Below are 17,037 nucleotides of genomic sequence, written 5' to 3'. Positions count from 1 at the left end.
ACCAATAAGGAAGCTTCTTTTTGAGGACCATTCTTATAAAAGAGCAGGTGAGAAAGAAGAGGGGGAAAATTGTTTTGGTGTCACTTACCTATCTGGCCACTGGGTGCCAGAGTAGGTCTTCCTAAAGTCAGAGGTTCAGTCAGGCAGATTACTAATTCATACACACTGCAGCACACCAGATCATGAATGGTAAGGACACTAAGAGAGTCTAGTCATTCATGGAGCTCAATCCTCTTAAAAAAAACTCTCAACTATGTTTTCAAAAGAACTCAACAACTGTCCAAATGCATTCTATGATTTTTAGGAACTACTGAATTTTTATTTACATTTTCAAGATCATGGATTTAGTTTTCATTAAAGATACTTACTACAGTATTCCCAAACCAAAGTCTAACTTGATATGGATTTGGTTTTCAGAGATTGGGTCTTGGTTTGCTTTTGGATTTGGATTTGATTTTAGATTTGACTTGGATTTAGTTTTGGTTTTCATGGATTTGGTTTTCACTTACAGTAAAAGACTTCAGGAGATCCCATACCAGGTCTAATCTGAATAGTAACTGAACTAGCAAATATAGTCATGTCCTACAGATCGAAACCACTATAATGTCCCCATTCCCAATATTCTGAGCATTGCCAGATAGAAAGCAGATACAGTAAAATCCACTAGCTTTGTACCCTTTCCTGAAAGTGGAAAGTAGCCACTACTTGGTATCTTTCCCAATGTCTCCCCACTGACTTCAGATGTCAACAATCTTACAGTGAAAAAAAAAAAAAAAAAAGAAAGATTCCTTAAAATGCCCACTTAATAAGTATGACAAGCCCCAGGTTTTCAGTATTAACTTAGAGAAAGTAGAAAATGGTTTTCTATAAAATTTCCTTTAAGCAGCTGGGTTTTATTTTTATTATATTCTCTACTTTTGCATCTCTCTCTTTTTCCTTCTTCTTCTTCTTTTTTTTTTTTTTTTTTTTTTTTTTTTTTTGGTAGTCAAAAAAAAGTATAATTATGGTGTCTGTAACACCATGCAGATTTTTATTCAGGTTTGCTTTTCCATTGCTACTGCTCCATCTCCATTGACTTCCGGCTTGGAATTTTAATAGCTAAATGTGATGGAAATCCTCACAATCCAGGCTTCTGAAAAGTGGAGATGGGTTAGATCTGGCAGCTTCTTTCCCCTATTTTCTATCAACTCCCACCATTCCTTTGGTTTTTTATAGAGTGAGAATGTGAATAAATTCTCAAACTGCACTCACCCAATACAAAGATAAACATTAAGAGATATAACTGAAATGTTATTAAAATTTATAGGGGCGCCTGGGTGGCTCAGTCGGTTAAGCGTCTGACTTCGGCTCAGGTCATGATCTCGCGGTCTATGAGTTCGAGCCCCGCATCGGGCTCTGTGCTGACAGCTCAGAGCCTGGAGCCTGTTTCAGATTCTGTGTCTCCCTCTCTCTCTGCCCCTCCCCTGCTCATGCTCTGTCTCTGTCTCAAAAATAAATAAAAACATTAAAAAAAAATAAAAAAAAATAAAAATAAAATAAAATAAAATTTATAAGAAATTCTTTACCTTCATCAACAGAATCTGAAGTGCTGCTTTTGTCCAGAGAAAGATATTCATTTTTATTCAAGTCCAGTGATTTTGATGGCACTCTACTTAACCTCTTCTCGGAAGTTAGTAAAGGACTCTTTTTGATCTGTTTCTCACTTGGGGGTTCCTCTTTCCCTAACCCCTAAAAGGAAAACAATCCAGTTTAAAAAACAGATTATTGGCTTAGATTTTAAAGTGAGATCTTTAATAATAAAGACTCTTGAAAATACAGCTCTTTGGAAAATGTGTTTGTTATGTTTGCATCACATTTCCAATACAGTCCATAAATATTGGTAAACAATAATATGTGATAATATATTCTGAAATCATCTTCTGACACAGTACTGAACAATAAATTTAGGAAGAACATCATATAAGAAGAACTCACAGTTAACATCATGTGAGCATCACTTGAGCAGAAGGGAAAGGGGAGCAGAGGACAACAATAATAGAGCAGTAGATTCTTTAGGGTGGGCAAGGGAGAGGAGTCAAACCCGATTAGTGTCCCCAGACAATACCTGCCCCATCATCTCAAGGAAGAGAACTCCCCCATTCTGAAGACCAGTAACTACAGGGGAAAGAGAAAGCAAATAAAGAGAATAAGAGTCACATAAGAGTACAGTGGAGGAAAGAGGTTCAACAGGAAACAATTTCACAGCAAACTCCTAAGAACACAGTTGGCTTTGCTGTTAAAGAACTAAGGGATTGGGCATTAAAATATATCCCATATATGATGTATCTATACTTTCTGAGAATGGTTTAATCAAGAGATGTCGTTTCTATAATAAATTTAATGTTAGGCATTAAAGTATGAATGCTATTGCTGTGTTAGTATTCAAGTAGAACAGTATTAAAATTAGGTTTAATAGACCAGCATAAAAAATATCAACTACATAGCAAAGTACTTTCTTGCATTGAAAGAGAGCATATCTGTAATCCTTACACTTCCTGCCCCAGATCTTTGAGCAGCAGTGAAACTCCAGGGAGGATACGGGTTTCTATTGGCCACTCAGAGAACAGAATAACAACTGGGACCCAGGACACAATTTGTGAAAGGATTAAACTACCCTCATCAGAGAACTGATTCTTCAAGCAGAGATTACTGCTGAAATTGAGACTTGATTTATTTGGGAGTTCCACACTGCAAAGCAACATGCCTACTTAGCTGATCCAGAGCCTCTTTAGCAGATGCTGAGTAAGTTTACACACATATTTCTCCTGTTCTTTCAATTAAGGTATGGCTCCTATTATAAGGAATATAGACAAATACTTGTAGGAAAAGTAACAGTCACTATCTTTTCGTGGTTGACATTTGAACAGTTTTTGTGTTCTTTTCTATATTTCCTGAATTTTTACAAAGAATAATTTTATAACTTAAGAAAGACCTATTTCATCTTAGAAAAAAAATGTTATTTCTCACTTTTTGTTAGTTCCAACTTTCTTACAAGTAAAAAGGAAACAAAGTTAGTGACATATGATATTTTTTGCCATATGAGAATCTATCTCATCATACTGTTCTTGAATGCAAAAAAAAAAAAAAAAAAAAAAAAAAAGGACTGAACTATATTGTATCCCATAACCTGAAAATGACAATGAATGTATGACCAATCTTAAAACATTAAAATCTTCCTCTACATTCCATTCCCTTTCCTTAAATGAAATATGACCTCCCTCAGGGACAAAACTAGAAGGAAGAACCAATGGATTATTCTAAGAGCAGGTACAGAAGACAATGTCAAGGAGGTTGTAAGAAAGACTCAAGATTAGTAATTTTGAGAATCCAATCCTCAAAGTCAGACTTTTATAAAAGGATCAGGAGACTGCAAGAGACCTCCTGTCCTGTTACCTCCCCAAAATTGAGTGGTTTGGTTTTCTCCATGAGAACATACAAAAAGATTAGCATCCAGAATCACCTCCCTTACTACAGTAGTAAGTTCCTAAGGGTCTCTATATAAATAGTTTTACAAGAAATCCACATACAAAATCTGACTGAGATAGATGAATGATGCCCAAAACAAGCTGATAACTTGGTGGCCTTTACACATTCTATTCAAAGTTTTCCCAAATTTATTCACAGGAGATGCTGAGAGCTCCATGGGAGAAATAAGAAAAGGCCCATTGCTGGCCACATGTATATTCACCCTCAATTATAATAGCTTATGGTTACTGAATACTTAATACGTAATAGGGATTGTTTAATGCAATTTCACATATATTAATTCATGTCATCCTTATAAAAAAAAAAACCCCTGTGGAGTATTATAGTCCTCATCTTACAGTTGAGAAAACCAAAGCATAGAAATGTTAAGTAAGTTAACATTTAAGGGCATTCAGGTAGCAAGTGGCAGAGGCAGAATTTGAAACCAAAGCTCTGCTTTAAACCAAGAAATTCAGCTTTGGTCCCAGACTTATCCCCAGTCAGCAGAATGAAAGCTCTATAGTAGGAGCACTTTCAGCGCTTACAGTGCTGTCTCTAAATACCATTCTTCACTAAGAACGATGGCCCATTAGGAAAACGGTTAATACTAAGTCTGGGACAGTAAGTGTACAAAGTGTGCCTGGGACATGTTGTTGTGCCAGAAAGAAAGGAAGCCATCAAAGATTATTGATCATTTATAAAACACAAAGGAGCCCACCTGAAGGGGCTCCTGTTGCCAGAGGAGACAAACTGAGTATTAAAAAAAATAAATAATGGGGGGAGGGGAACAATGGACTTATAATGATATTTGAAAAAATAAAGGAAGAAACTAACTAGTAATTAACCAGATGTGCCTGCTTTCATAGTCAGCTTACGAAGCATTTACTGTTACTCAAGCATGCTACTCAGGGTTCTCATCTCCCCCTTCAAAACAAATTCTTTTCACCACACACGACTTACCCTGAGAAAAATTCTGCTAACTACGAATTTCTCTATCATATTTTATTTTTAATGATACCTATCCCCCTTGTAGACGGATGCTCAGGGAACTGTCTGGTAGTTTTGCATCATATCCAGCTCTGAACAGAACAATATATTATTCCCATATAACCTCAGTTACTTAAAGACTTAAAACCTTTTTCTTAAAATAAAGGAGCAGCCTGACATCCTAAACTTTAAAAAGTTTGTACACTTTGTTTTTATTTGATCTTACATTATGATGAACACATGACAGCATCAGATATATTTTAAAAGGGATATCATACACTAACCCCTTTCGGTGAATTTCCATCAATTGACTCTGTCTCTGAAACACGATTAACTGATTCTCGTGTAAAACTGATGGACTTGGAAAATTTTTCATCTCTCGCCCCACAATCATCCAAGCTGCTTCTTCCTGGACTTCTATAAGAAACACATCATTATAGAAATATAACCAAGATCAATTTCATACAAATAAGTGATTTAGTCTCCCTACTGAGGTCTTCTCTATTATACAGCATTTTGACAACAAATGGTTTTTTGTAATGTTAACAAATAAGTCCTACTTATAACAAGACCATCTTCTTAAACCACCTGCAGATGACTTTATTTCTGAAAATAAGATGTGCTCAAATGAGACATTATAAATGTCAGAAACCATTAAAAAATTAACCAAATACCAGCGGCAATAACAGCAAGTAACCCAATGAATATTATAGCTTGTTTGAATTTCAGTTGGGGACCGCCACAAAGCTTTCAAAGGTACAGACTAGATGTTTGGGTTGGATGCCAGTCAGCACCAGAAGGCAGCTCTGGATTTCCTTTCTTCTGACTCAGTTCCAGCTGAGGTGGTGACTCCCTCCCAGAAGGGGGTGCTCCTGATGTCTGAGCACAGACCCCATTGATCAGTCCATGCCCCTTTTCTTGTTCTTCTTGTTCCTAAGGACCAGGTTTAAGGAACAGCTTTCAAATGGTCATAGGAACATGACTACAACAAATGTCCTGGGACTTGCTTTTCCTCTTTCTGGGAGGAGCATAAAGAAAGGAAAATCTATTAAATATAAAAGAAGTACAACTGATCTAATTTTCAGGCCTCAAACTTATTGAGCAATTAATATTCCTATGTAATCATTGCTATATAGAGACTTAAAGCTCTTCTAAAATAAAGTAGCAGCCTAACATCTTTAGCTAGATTATCCTGAGGAAGGAACAGAAAAGCCAAAGGGCCTTTCATCCCTATTCTACCCCACCCAAATAATACTTAGGTCTGCCACCAAGTCACTCCTGGCTAGGCAGAATGGCAAGGCTGAGGGGGACGCAACAAGAAAAATGGCCCTTTGTAGCAACGTGGATGGAACTGGAGAGTGTGATGCTAAGTGAAATAAGTCATACAGAGAAAGACAGATACCATATGGTTTCACTCTTATGTGGATCCTGAGAAACATAACAGAAACCCATGGGGGAGGGGAAGGTAAAAAAAAAAAAAAAAAAAAAAAAGAGGTTAGAGTGGGAGAGAGCCAAAGCATAAGAGACTGTTAAAAACTGAGAACTGAGGGTTGATGGGGGGTGGGAGGGAGGGCAGGGTGGGTGATGGGTATTGAGGAGGGCACCTTTTGGGATGAGCACTGGGTGTTGTATGGAAACCAATTTGACAGTAAATTTCATATATTAAAAAATAAAAAATAAAAAAAATTTAAAAAAAAAGAAAAATGGCCCTTTGAGACTAGCCCAGCAGCTGAGTGTCTGCATCTGAGGATTTTAAGGATGGGAGTGAGTTGTGGAGAAATACAGAAAGGAAAAAGGAGGAGAGAGAGTGATGGAGAGATTGAAAATGAAGACAAAGAAAATGGAACAGCTGAGGAAATAAAGGTTTGAGACAGATACACTTCTTTTGGAAATAGGAAGAAAGGGAAAAGGAAGAGAAGAGGAAATAAGAATCTGGCCACATCCTCTCTGAGAAAGCACTCAATTGCGAGAAGAAAGTTTTCTGGTGACCTCAAAAAGCTAGACCTTACAGTGTATAAAGCACTTGGTCAAAAATATTTATTCTCAGGCGCCTGGGTGGTTCAGTCTGTTGAGCATCTGACCTGGGCTCGGGTCATGATCTCACGGTTCGTGGGTTCAAGCCCCGCACTGGGTTCTGTGATGACAGCTTGGAGCCTGGAGCCTGCTTTAGATTCTGTCTCCCTCTCCCTCTGCCCTTCCCCCCACTCATGCTCTGTCTCTCTCTGTCTCAAAAATAAATGAACATTTAAAAAAAACTTTTTTATGGGAATACAAGCTGGTGCAGCCACTGTGGAAAACAGTATGGAGGTTCCTCAAAAAACTAAAAATAGAACTACCCTACAACCCAGCAATTGCATTACTAGGCATTTATCCACAGGATACAGGTGTGCTGTTTCAAAGGGACACATGCACCCCTGCGTTTATAGCAGCACTATCAACAATAGCCAAAGTATGGAAAGAGCCCAAATGTCCATCGATGGATGAATGGATAAAGAAGATGTATACAATGGTGTATTACTCAGCAATCAAAAAGAATGAAATCTTGCCATTTGCAACTACGTGGATGGAACTGGAGGGTATTATGCTAAGTGAAATTAGTCAGAGAAAGACAAAAATCATATGACTTCACTAATATGAGGACTTTAAGAACCAAAACAGATGAACATAAGGGAAGGGAAACAAAAATAATATAAAAACAGAGAAGGGGACAAAACCGAAGAGACTCATAAATATGGAGAACAAACTGAGGGCTACGGGAGGGGTTGTGGGAGGGGGGATGGGCTAAATGGGTAAGGGGCATTAAGGAATCTACTCCTGAAATCATTGTTGCACTATATGCTAACTAACTTGGATGTAAATTTAAAAAAATAAAATTAAAAAAAAATTTTTTAGTAAAAAAAATATTCTCTTCTTCACAAGAAACCCCTTGAGTTGGCAGGGACCTTGGAGATTATCTAAGTTAAATGAGGTTTAACTACCTCATTTCAGAGATGGGTAAACTGAGCATCTGAAAGGCTAAGAGATTTGCTTGAGGTTGTGCAGATACTTGGTGGCCAAGTCCAGACAAGAATCCAGATCTTCTTTACCATAACCCAAGGCTCTCTGCATTATGTCAACTGTTTTTCTACCCAGCCCCAGTACCTAAGAGACACTAGTAAACTTTACAAGGAGAAGAGTACAATGGAAATTTTTAACTTTACAGAAAACTAATAAAATATGCATGTGCAACCACGTAAAAAAGTCTAAAATATTGATGCTGAGCTGAAACAGTATAAAGAGGATCAGCATAACTAGAAACTACCTAAATAGAAGAAAAAAAAACTGTAAACATACTGAGACTTCTGAAAGATTTCCATTTTTAACTTGCTATAGAATTTTTAAGAGTTTTATTAAGATATAACTCACATTCCATAAAATTCACCCCATTTAATGTGTACAATACAGTGGTTTATAGAGTTGTACAGCCACAACCACTATCTAGGTTTAGAGCATGTTCATCAACAAAAAGAAATCCTGTGCCTGTTAGTAATCACTCCCCATTCTCCCTTCCTCCCAGCCCTTGGTAAATACTAATCTACTTTCTGTCTCTATAGATGTGCTCATTCTGGATTCCATTTCACATAAATGGATTGTACAATACGTGGTCTTGGGTAACTCACTTCTTTCACTTGCTTCTGTCACTTATAATGTCTACTATAGAATTTTAATGTATTATCCTTAATTGTTTTTATTGCTACGACCTCAATTACCATTGGACAAAATGCACTTTTACTTGTATAGGTTAATAAAAATATCCACTCTTCCAATGAATCCCCATCAATCAAAAATAATCTCATCTCTGAATTTATCATATTATCTATTGCTCCTTTTGGCCTTTGTCATTTTCAACCCTGTATTATAAGTATTTGCATTCTCCATAGTACTATCAGCTCCTTTCATTAATGCATTCAGTATTTATTGAGTGTCAACTACATGTCAAGCACTATGCTAGGGTTTCCTTGAGGAAACATCATATCATCTTTGTATCCCTCAAAATACCTACCAGCTAGTTTATTTTATTGTTATCTACAAGCTCAGAGATGTCACTAGGTACTTCTTCAGACCCTTAATAAAAAGTTTTACTAAAACTATGCTTTAAGCAAACCCTAGATAACAGAGTTACAAAATTAACAGTTCCTTGTATGTCCTATATTTGCTTACCAATTTAGCAAACTATTCAATGTCCTCACCTTTCACTTCATTCCACTACAAAGACCAAAGAGGCAAATTCCACCCAAGGACAATTTAATAGAAATTCTAAATTGGTAAAGTCTAAAATAATTCTGCTTTAATTAATGATTAATAAGTTGTGATAGTTAACATTTTGCTCTACCTTGGCTGTACAGTATCCTCGATTGACAAAGACAAGTTTTCCATCTCTTCAGCATTTAAGCCTAGCTCATTACCATAGTTCTGCTGGAGCAGCTGCCAGAATTCCTGTCTGGTCAAGCTCTAAAATGACACAAAAATTACACTGAATATTGGAAAATATAAGATACTACAACATAGTGATACAAACATGAATTTTGAGGTCAAAATGACCTGTTGTGCAGATTCTAAATGTGAAAGTTTGGTAGTTATTTGGCCTTTTCAAATGACAGTTTTCTGCATGTATAAAAAATGGGTTAACAGGGGTGCCTGGGTGGCTCAATAGGTTTAGCGTCTTACTCTTGATTTCGGCTCAGGTTATGATCTCACAGTTCGTGAGATTGAGTCCCACCTCAGGCTCTGCACTGACAACATGGAACCTGCTTGGTATTCTCTCTCTCTCTGCCCCTTCCCTGCCCGTGCTCTCTCTCCTTCTCAAAATAAATAAATAAACATTTTTTAAAAATGGGTTAACAAAACTTACCTGACAGGGTTGATACTGGGAGTAGATAAAATGATGACTTTAAAGTGTATAACATAATAACTACTGTAAATGAGAAGAGGTTTCAAATTGTCTCTTCATAAAATAATTTGTTCATAGTATTATTGGGCAATCACTAATCTGCAATTTAAATTCTACAATCCAGGGGCCCCTGAGTGGCTCAGTAGGTTAAGCGTCTGATTTCAGCTCAGGTCATGATCTCCCAGTTCATGAGTTCAAGCCCCACTTCCAGCTCTGTGCTGACATCTCAGAGCCTGGAGCCTGCTTTGGATTCTGTGTCTCCCTCTCTCTCTGCCCCTCCCCAACTTGTGCTTTGTCTCTCTCTGCCTCTCAAATTAAAAAAGAAATTTTCTTAAAAAAGAAATTTAAATTCTACAGTCCAATAAATAAATAAATAAATAAACAAATAAATAAATAAATTCTACAATCCAACTGTCTACCATGACCACTGGATCAGCATTCAGTGTTCTAATCATCAACTCAAAACCATTCTCTTAATCCATAATGTATCTGAATATTTTGACCATTTTTAAGACCTTATATATCAGTAAATTTTAAGTTATATTTCCCTACAATATAAAAGGCAACAGGATAGAATTCAGAGTATTTCCTTTAATTCATTTATAACAAAATCCATCTTGTTCTTTCTTTATAGGTAACATATCAGTGTTAAAATCATCTAAAACAAAAAAGTCATGCATGCACTGTAGAGCAAAACAAAAACAATAATAATAAGATAACCAATGGTCTGATTTCTAGAAACATTTTAGGTGGTTAATTACATGATTAAGCACAGTAGAGGGAGGCAGCATAACACCTGAGGCAACTGTTGGCAAGACTATTTCTCATTCATTTAGCAAATATTTATTTAGAACCTCCAAACATGTATCACTGCACTACATGGCTAAGAATAAACATGATATATACAAGTTAAGCTCCTTGTTCTCAAACAACTTATAATATAGTTGAAGAACCATGGGAGACTTTTAAGTTAAATATGATAGGCTATAATATTAAGTACTAAAGTACTGATACAATCAACTTACTATAAAAGTCTAAAGGCAAGGGTGCCTGGGTGGCTCAGTCAGTTAAGCGTCTGACTTCGGTTCAGGTCATGATCTCATGGTTTGTGAGTTTGAGCCCTGCATAGGGCTCTGTGCTGACAGCTCAGAGCCTGGAGCCTGCTTCAGATTCTGTGTCTCCCTCTCTCTCTATCCCTCTCCGACTAGTGCTCTGTCTCTCTGTCTCTCAAAAATAAATAAATGTAAAAAAAATTTTTTTAAGTCTAAAGGCAAGAAATATTACTGTGGATTAGTGTGATCAGATAAGGCTTCACATTGGCTAAATGTCTTCAGCAGAGCTGAAGGAAGGACATGAATGGGGAAAATGGAGAGAGGAGGAAATTTGGAGAGAGAGAAACCAACACACAAATACAAAATAAATACATAAAGAACATAGGTAATGTCTGTTTTGCAGTCAGTTAATAGTTTATTGACCTAACTGGGGTAAAAAAAAAAATTAAGTTGGAAAATAGAGATAAATATAGGGAGATTTAAGGGGGCCAAATATATGCCTTAAATTCCTCCCTGATATTCCCCTTAACAGATGCCACTTCCTTTTTTCTTTCTCCTTGTTTCTTCTCCATGTCTAGTGGCTATGGAATCTTTGTTACATTACACTAGATGACCTTCACTATATTTTACAGAACCTCGAAGAAATTAAGAAAAAAACTTCTGCATTTTAGACCACTAGTTTCCAATTTGCCATACCCAGACTGGTAAGATTCCACAAGAGTAGTTGATGAAAATTCAGACATTACTATCAATATTTCAAAAAATAAAAAGTATCCAAACAATTACCTACAATAAAGTTATTCAAGCTAAGTAAAATGTCAGGCCCCTTTGAGGCTGAATTACATTAGCCTAGAGCAGTTATTCAGGCTCATAAGAAACTCTCATTGCAAATAATGTTTGTCTAATAAACAATAATGTTCTAAGATTTTATTATTTAGTTATATGCCATTTGCTTGGTGGACAAGGTCTTTGGAAGACTAGTGTCCACAAAAGAAAAATAAAAAGGATCACTAGTGGTAGAGAAAGTTAAGGAACTTGATTCTTGATCCTAACACATTTCTTTTCTGATTCCCACTCCAAAAAAGCCATTTGTGTACAGCAGTTAGCTCATACTAATAACTCAATCTTTCAAAGACATTACCTTTGAAATGCTTCCAGTGTCATAAGTGGATGGTTAATTTTATAAAGAGAAACAAGAAATATTTCAATATACTTGTGGAAGATTATTTTATAAAAACTTCTCTGAAATAATAAATATCAAACTATTCCAAAAACAGACTAAAAGAAGTAGATAAAACAATTATAAATATTCAGGTGACTTCCTACAACTGAATGACATGAAACTTAGACATAAAATATTAACAATAAAAACACAATTTTATTTGACTACATGAATGTTTTAAATACGTTATCAAAAACCATCAAGATGTGAATAGTTAATAGGGTAATTTCAATATACTTTTTCATTTCTGAGTTTATATATATATATAGGAACTTCTATACAAAGTATAAAGTATTTATATATAAAGTATATGTTTACATATATAAATATAAATCTATAAAAATATAAAGTATATATATAAAGTATCTATGTATATAGATTAGTGGAAAACAAAATAGAACTCATTTAATTCACCATCTTTTTTTAAGTTCACCATTTTATAGATCTGCTCATTTGTTAAAAACAAGTTTTTCTATAAAGTTGATCAGAAAAGACAAAAACGTGGTCATTTATAGTCGTGTTGAATATTTAAACATTAAAACATATACCCAGACTGATATTCATAATTCTCTGAATAACAATAATTTTCTAAAGAGGTTGTTTTAAAAAACATCCTAAATTTTAACCAAAGGCTGACCACCTACCTGCAAACAATGAAGAGTCCTGGTTCAGCCTGCAGGGTACTTTAACAAAATAAAGATGAACCAAGCAGCAATCAGATACGACTCAAAAGTCAGAAGATCAATTTCTGGCCCAGAAAGCTTTGTATTCTAAGTATTCTGCAAAGTCTTTATCTGCAGCAGAGTTCCCAATATTTAATGACAACTACATAAAATCACTGTTTCAATCTTCTCTTTTTGTTATGAGAGGCTTTTCCTTATGAAAGACAAGTCCTACAGAGTTCAAAGCACATTATTTGTCACTTCCTGGTTTGTAGTATCAGCACTCTTTCCAAGGTTGCAGGTCAGAATGCAGAATTGGTAGTTACACCTCACTCTACAGGTTCCTAAGCCACTCCTACTAGAAGAGGATAGGTAAACAGGGTTTTATTAAAGGGACAGTTCTCAATTTCTTCTGTTCCACAGAAGATTAGAAACAATAAAATGCAAATGAAAATATCTTGCTTATGCTCAATTACTATGTCAATCTCATTTTAAGGATTAAATATATCAAGGGCTAAATTTCTTCCTCCATGCTATCGCTTTCTATTCATTTCTAGCAATGTCATTATTACTTCTTCATATGCCACTTCTTCAGTATTGATGTAGCACCTCATCAGACTCATGCATTAACCCTTTATCACTATCAAAGATTGAGTTCTTGAGTATTATAAATGGAACGCCAGGAAATGGCAAGAAGAGTGAGCTATTCAGGTCAAGCAATTCCAATAAGCCCTCGGCACATCATTCATCACTGAAAAGTTTACATCTTCATTACTCAATAGTTCTTCCCTTTAAAAATATTTTTTACTTTCTTCAGAATAATTTCCTGGCAGGGACCTGGGATATAATAAACACACAGAGAGTCTCATCTACCAATTCCAATTTCTTTCCTGAAGAAAAATGTTCCTCTAAATAAAAAAATCACAGCTTGCCCGAATTTCTACCTAGGTATTCCATTTAATTTAGTAAGGTGTTAGACAACATCAAATGCTACTCAATGAACTGCAAGGATATCCTTTTGGGGGGTTGCTAAAACCTAATCATTTAATGCAACAGCAGAATGAGGGACCAGAGCAACACTGGAGAATAGCACTCCCTCAAACAAAGAAAGCACACATGGGGGATACAGTACACTGTCTAAAAATCAATGCTTTTGGCATGTTATGGAAATTCTCATGGGTTGCAATTATAGATAGATATCCTTACTCTATTATGGTAACCAAACTGCTATGAGAAAAATATACCTTAGCTATACTGTAAATGATCATATATACTAAGATCATATATACTTATATGCTAAATATAAAAATTCCTATAGTAAACCATCAGTAAGTATTCAGTAAATTTAGTAGGTTTACAAGGGAAAACAGAACCTAAGACTGAGCCCCAAGAAAGCCTGGCACACAAAGGAGTGGCCAGCAAAAAAAAAGAATGAAGGAAATACCAGACAGGTAAGAGGGAAGTCCAGAAGGAATGATGTCATGGAATTCAAGGAAAGAAGGTGCTTCAAAATGGAGGGAGTGTGTCGTAGTGTGGAATGTTGCTGACAGATCAAGTACATGGAGAACATCCATGGCAAGTGCAAGCATGCCAAGGAAACAGCCTGGCAAGCCAGTTCACCAAGACTAGCAGGTGGAAGAAGGGAAGGGGGGGGGGGTGCGGAAGGAAGAGAAGGGAGAAGGAAAGAGTCAGTGGGGAAGAGGGAAGCAGCCAGGGCTTGAGGGGCTTTGTATGCCATGCTGAGGAATATAGGGTTTACACTGTTAAAATATGAAAAGCCAGGGCACCTGGGTGGCTCAGTTGGGTTAAACATCAGACTTTAGCTCAGGTCATGATCTCGCGGTTCCTGAGTTCAAATCCCACACTGGGTTCTCTGCTGTCAGTGTACAGTCTGCTTCAGCTCCTCTGTCCCTCCCTCTCTCTCTCTCTCCCTCTCTCTCTCTCTCTGCTCCTCCCCAAGTCATGGTCTCTCTCTCTCTCTCTCTCTCTCTCAAAAATAAACATTAAAAAAATTAAAATATAAAAAGCCACCTAATGGTTTCACATAGAAAAGTAAAAAGTTCAAACCTGTTTTTTGAAAGATACACTTTTAAAACCATTATCACTTTGGTAACAATCTAAAGGACAAATTACAGTGTTAAAAAGAGATATTTAGGAGACTATTGTAATGGCTCAAGGTAGAAATGATGAGGGCCCTGGTGAACAACACAACATGGTTGGGGAAGGAGAGGTAAGGAACAAGGATACATCCAGGTTTCTGGCTTGGGTGACCAGGTAGAAGGAGGTACACTTCACCAACTGAGGGAAAACAGGTGGAGGAGTTCTGCTAACCAACAAGGTAAAACAGAGGGAACAATATAAGAATACAAATACTTTTGCATTACCAGGCTATTATATAGAAAACGTGACTAAAACAGTTACCAATTTTACACTTATTTTTTCAGGCAGGTTTGAATGTTGTACTTAGATTTATAGCACTACTGGAAAACTTCTAGATTTCCAAGTACAGGAATTCCAAAACAAGTGATCACTGGGGAGAGTCACAAGAAAGAATAAGGGGATTTGACAAGACTGAGGAGTCTGCAGGAGAAGGCTGGATGACACTCTTCCAAAAGGTCTCAGAATTTGACATTAACTTCCTAAACTGACCGCCTTTTGGAGAATGGCCCCAGCACTGTCAGTGGCCTGTAGTTGCACTCAGAGTGGCTAGCTTTAACAAGCCACACTCATATACTGCATATACTCTGTCAGTGGTAAATGCACTAATGCACAACAGGGGGACAGTCCTTTCTAGTCACTGGAAATCTTTCATTCCGCCACACAGGGTGCTCAACACCTTGTAAGTCAGGTATTACTAATCAGAAATTTGCATGATAAGCATGGAATCAGAGCAAAGGTAGACAGTTTAAAGGACCAACTGTGATGTTGGTGTGGACTGATGATTCATCTCTGTACATTTCTCTAGCGATCTCAGTTGGCCTCTGTAACTCTATTTTTCTGTCCTAAGTTCTTGGCCTAAGTCCAGCCAACCCCCCTTCAGACTGACATATTTGTTCTTTATACATACGAGTATAATCAACCAACTGTTTTATTTATTTTTAAAATGTTTATTTCTGAGAGAGAGAGAGAGACAGAGACAGAGAGAGAGAGAGGTAGGGACAGAGAGAGAGGAGGAGAGAGGATCCAAAGCAGGCTCTGCGCTGACAGCAGCAAGACCAATGCGGGGCTGGAACTCATGAACTGTGAGATCATGACCTAAGCAGAAGTCAGATGCTTAACCAACTGAGTCACTCAGGCACCCCCAACCATTTTAAATCAATTTTTCCCCAACACACCTGAGGAATAGGACACCCTTTTGTCATTCTCCTATTAGCAATTCCCAAAACAGAAGCTGGAATGACATGAATCAAAATTTGGAGGGGTGGGGGGTCTGTGTATATCAGAAGAGCTCCTCTCATCACCTTACCCCTAGTTCTGACACATGCCCCTGCTTCTGACCTTAGGAAATAAGTCAGAAAGCCAGTCTGTCTCTTTAAGCCTTAGAATTTAAAATGAGTGCAAATTTTTGCTCTCAGAGACTCTGGTTTTAAATAATCAGTCTCAAAATGTATTCTTAAATTTGCATGAAGAGCTAGCTTCATAGCAGCCCCCACATACTGGCAAGAGAGACCACCATTATCTCTCTGAGAGAAAAATAGTACAAAAAGAGCAATTTGACTCTATACACATCCTGCCTGTATTGGCAGGAACATGGAACATGAACACAAGGAACATGAAAGGATTAATATTGAGGCTTGAGCTTTAACCAAAAAAATTTTTAACTTTTAAGCTTTGTTAAAAGTAATAACCTTATAGGGGCGCCTGGGTCTCAGTCAGCTGAGCATCTAACTTCGGCTCATGTCATGATCTCACAGCTTGTGGGTTCGACCCCTGCATCAGGCTCTGTGCTGACAGCTCAGAGCCTGGAGCCTGCTTCGGATTCTGTCTCCTCTGCTCCTCCCCTGCTTGCACAGGCGTTCTCTCTCTCTCAAAAATAAATAAACATTAAAAAAATTGTCTTTAAGTAATAACCTTATATATTCATCCTGTTTTCTTGATAATTCAAGTATACAAAAGATAACGTTCCTTTGGCAACTGAGGATTCTTCAGTGTTTCCAAATAATCATTTGTTCTCATGTTGCATAGAGGTTTAAAAAACTGAGTTAAGGCATACCTTGACTGTTGTTTCTGTAACCAAATGCCTGTTTTCTCCTCATCCTTTGCCTTTTCCTTGAGCAGAGAATTGAAAAAGTCTTGTTATTTATTTTTTTTATTAAAAAAAATTTTTTTAATGTTTATTTTTGAAAGAGAGAGACAGAGCACGAGCGGGCGAGGGGCAGTGAGAGAGGGAGACACAGAATCTGAAACAGACTCCAGGCTCTGAGATGTCAGCACAGAGCCCAACGCAGGGCTCGAACCCACAAATCACAAGATCATGACCTGAGCCAAAGTCCGACACTTAACCGATTGAGCCACCCAGGCCCCCCAGAAACAGTCTTGTTATTTAAATGTAATGATCATCTGGAGTCAAAATCATTAAAGTTTTTTACTAAACTGAATCATTCAAAAAGTATTTATTGAGCATCTACTATGTATAATGTAACACTATAACTTATTGTCCACTCTTGAGAGTAAAGGGCA

The 17,037-nt window shown here is 37.0% G+C and overlaps 1 protein-coding gene across 2 annotated transcripts in view; it reads right to left on the bottom strand.

The window, feature by feature from the left end:
- GRAMD1C (GRAM domain containing 1C) overlaps window positions 1-17,037 on the bottom strand; it is a 103,911-nt gene that overhangs the window by 27,180 nt on the left and 59,694 nt on the right. The window contains exons 1-4 of one of the 2 annotated variants that reach the window (XM_042903720.1): window positions 12,340-13,168; window positions 8,864-8,982; window positions 4,776-4,908; window positions 1,566-1,728 (exon numbers count right to left, since the gene is read on the bottom strand). In XM_042903720.1, coding sequence (XP_042759654.1) covers window positions 1,566-1,728; window positions 4,776-4,908; window positions 8,864-8,907 — 340 coding nt within the window. In that variant the 5' untranslated portion in view covers window positions 8,908-8,982; window positions 12,340-13,168. Of the gene's footprint in view, window positions 1-1,565; window positions 1,729-4,775; window positions 4,909-8,863; window positions 8,983-12,339; window positions 13,169-17,037 lie in introns of those variants that run through there. The other variant, XM_042903719.1, reaches the window with a different exon arrangement.

Source organism: Panthera leo, chromosome C2 (assembly GCF_018350215.1).
Source record: "Panthera leo isolate Ple1 chromosome C2, P.leo_Ple1_pat1.1, whole genome shotgun sequence".
Taxonomy (NCBI): Eukaryota; Metazoa; Chordata; class Mammalia; order Carnivora; family Felidae; genus Panthera; species Panthera leo.
This window is presented reverse-complemented; position numbering and strand designations above follow the sequence as displayed.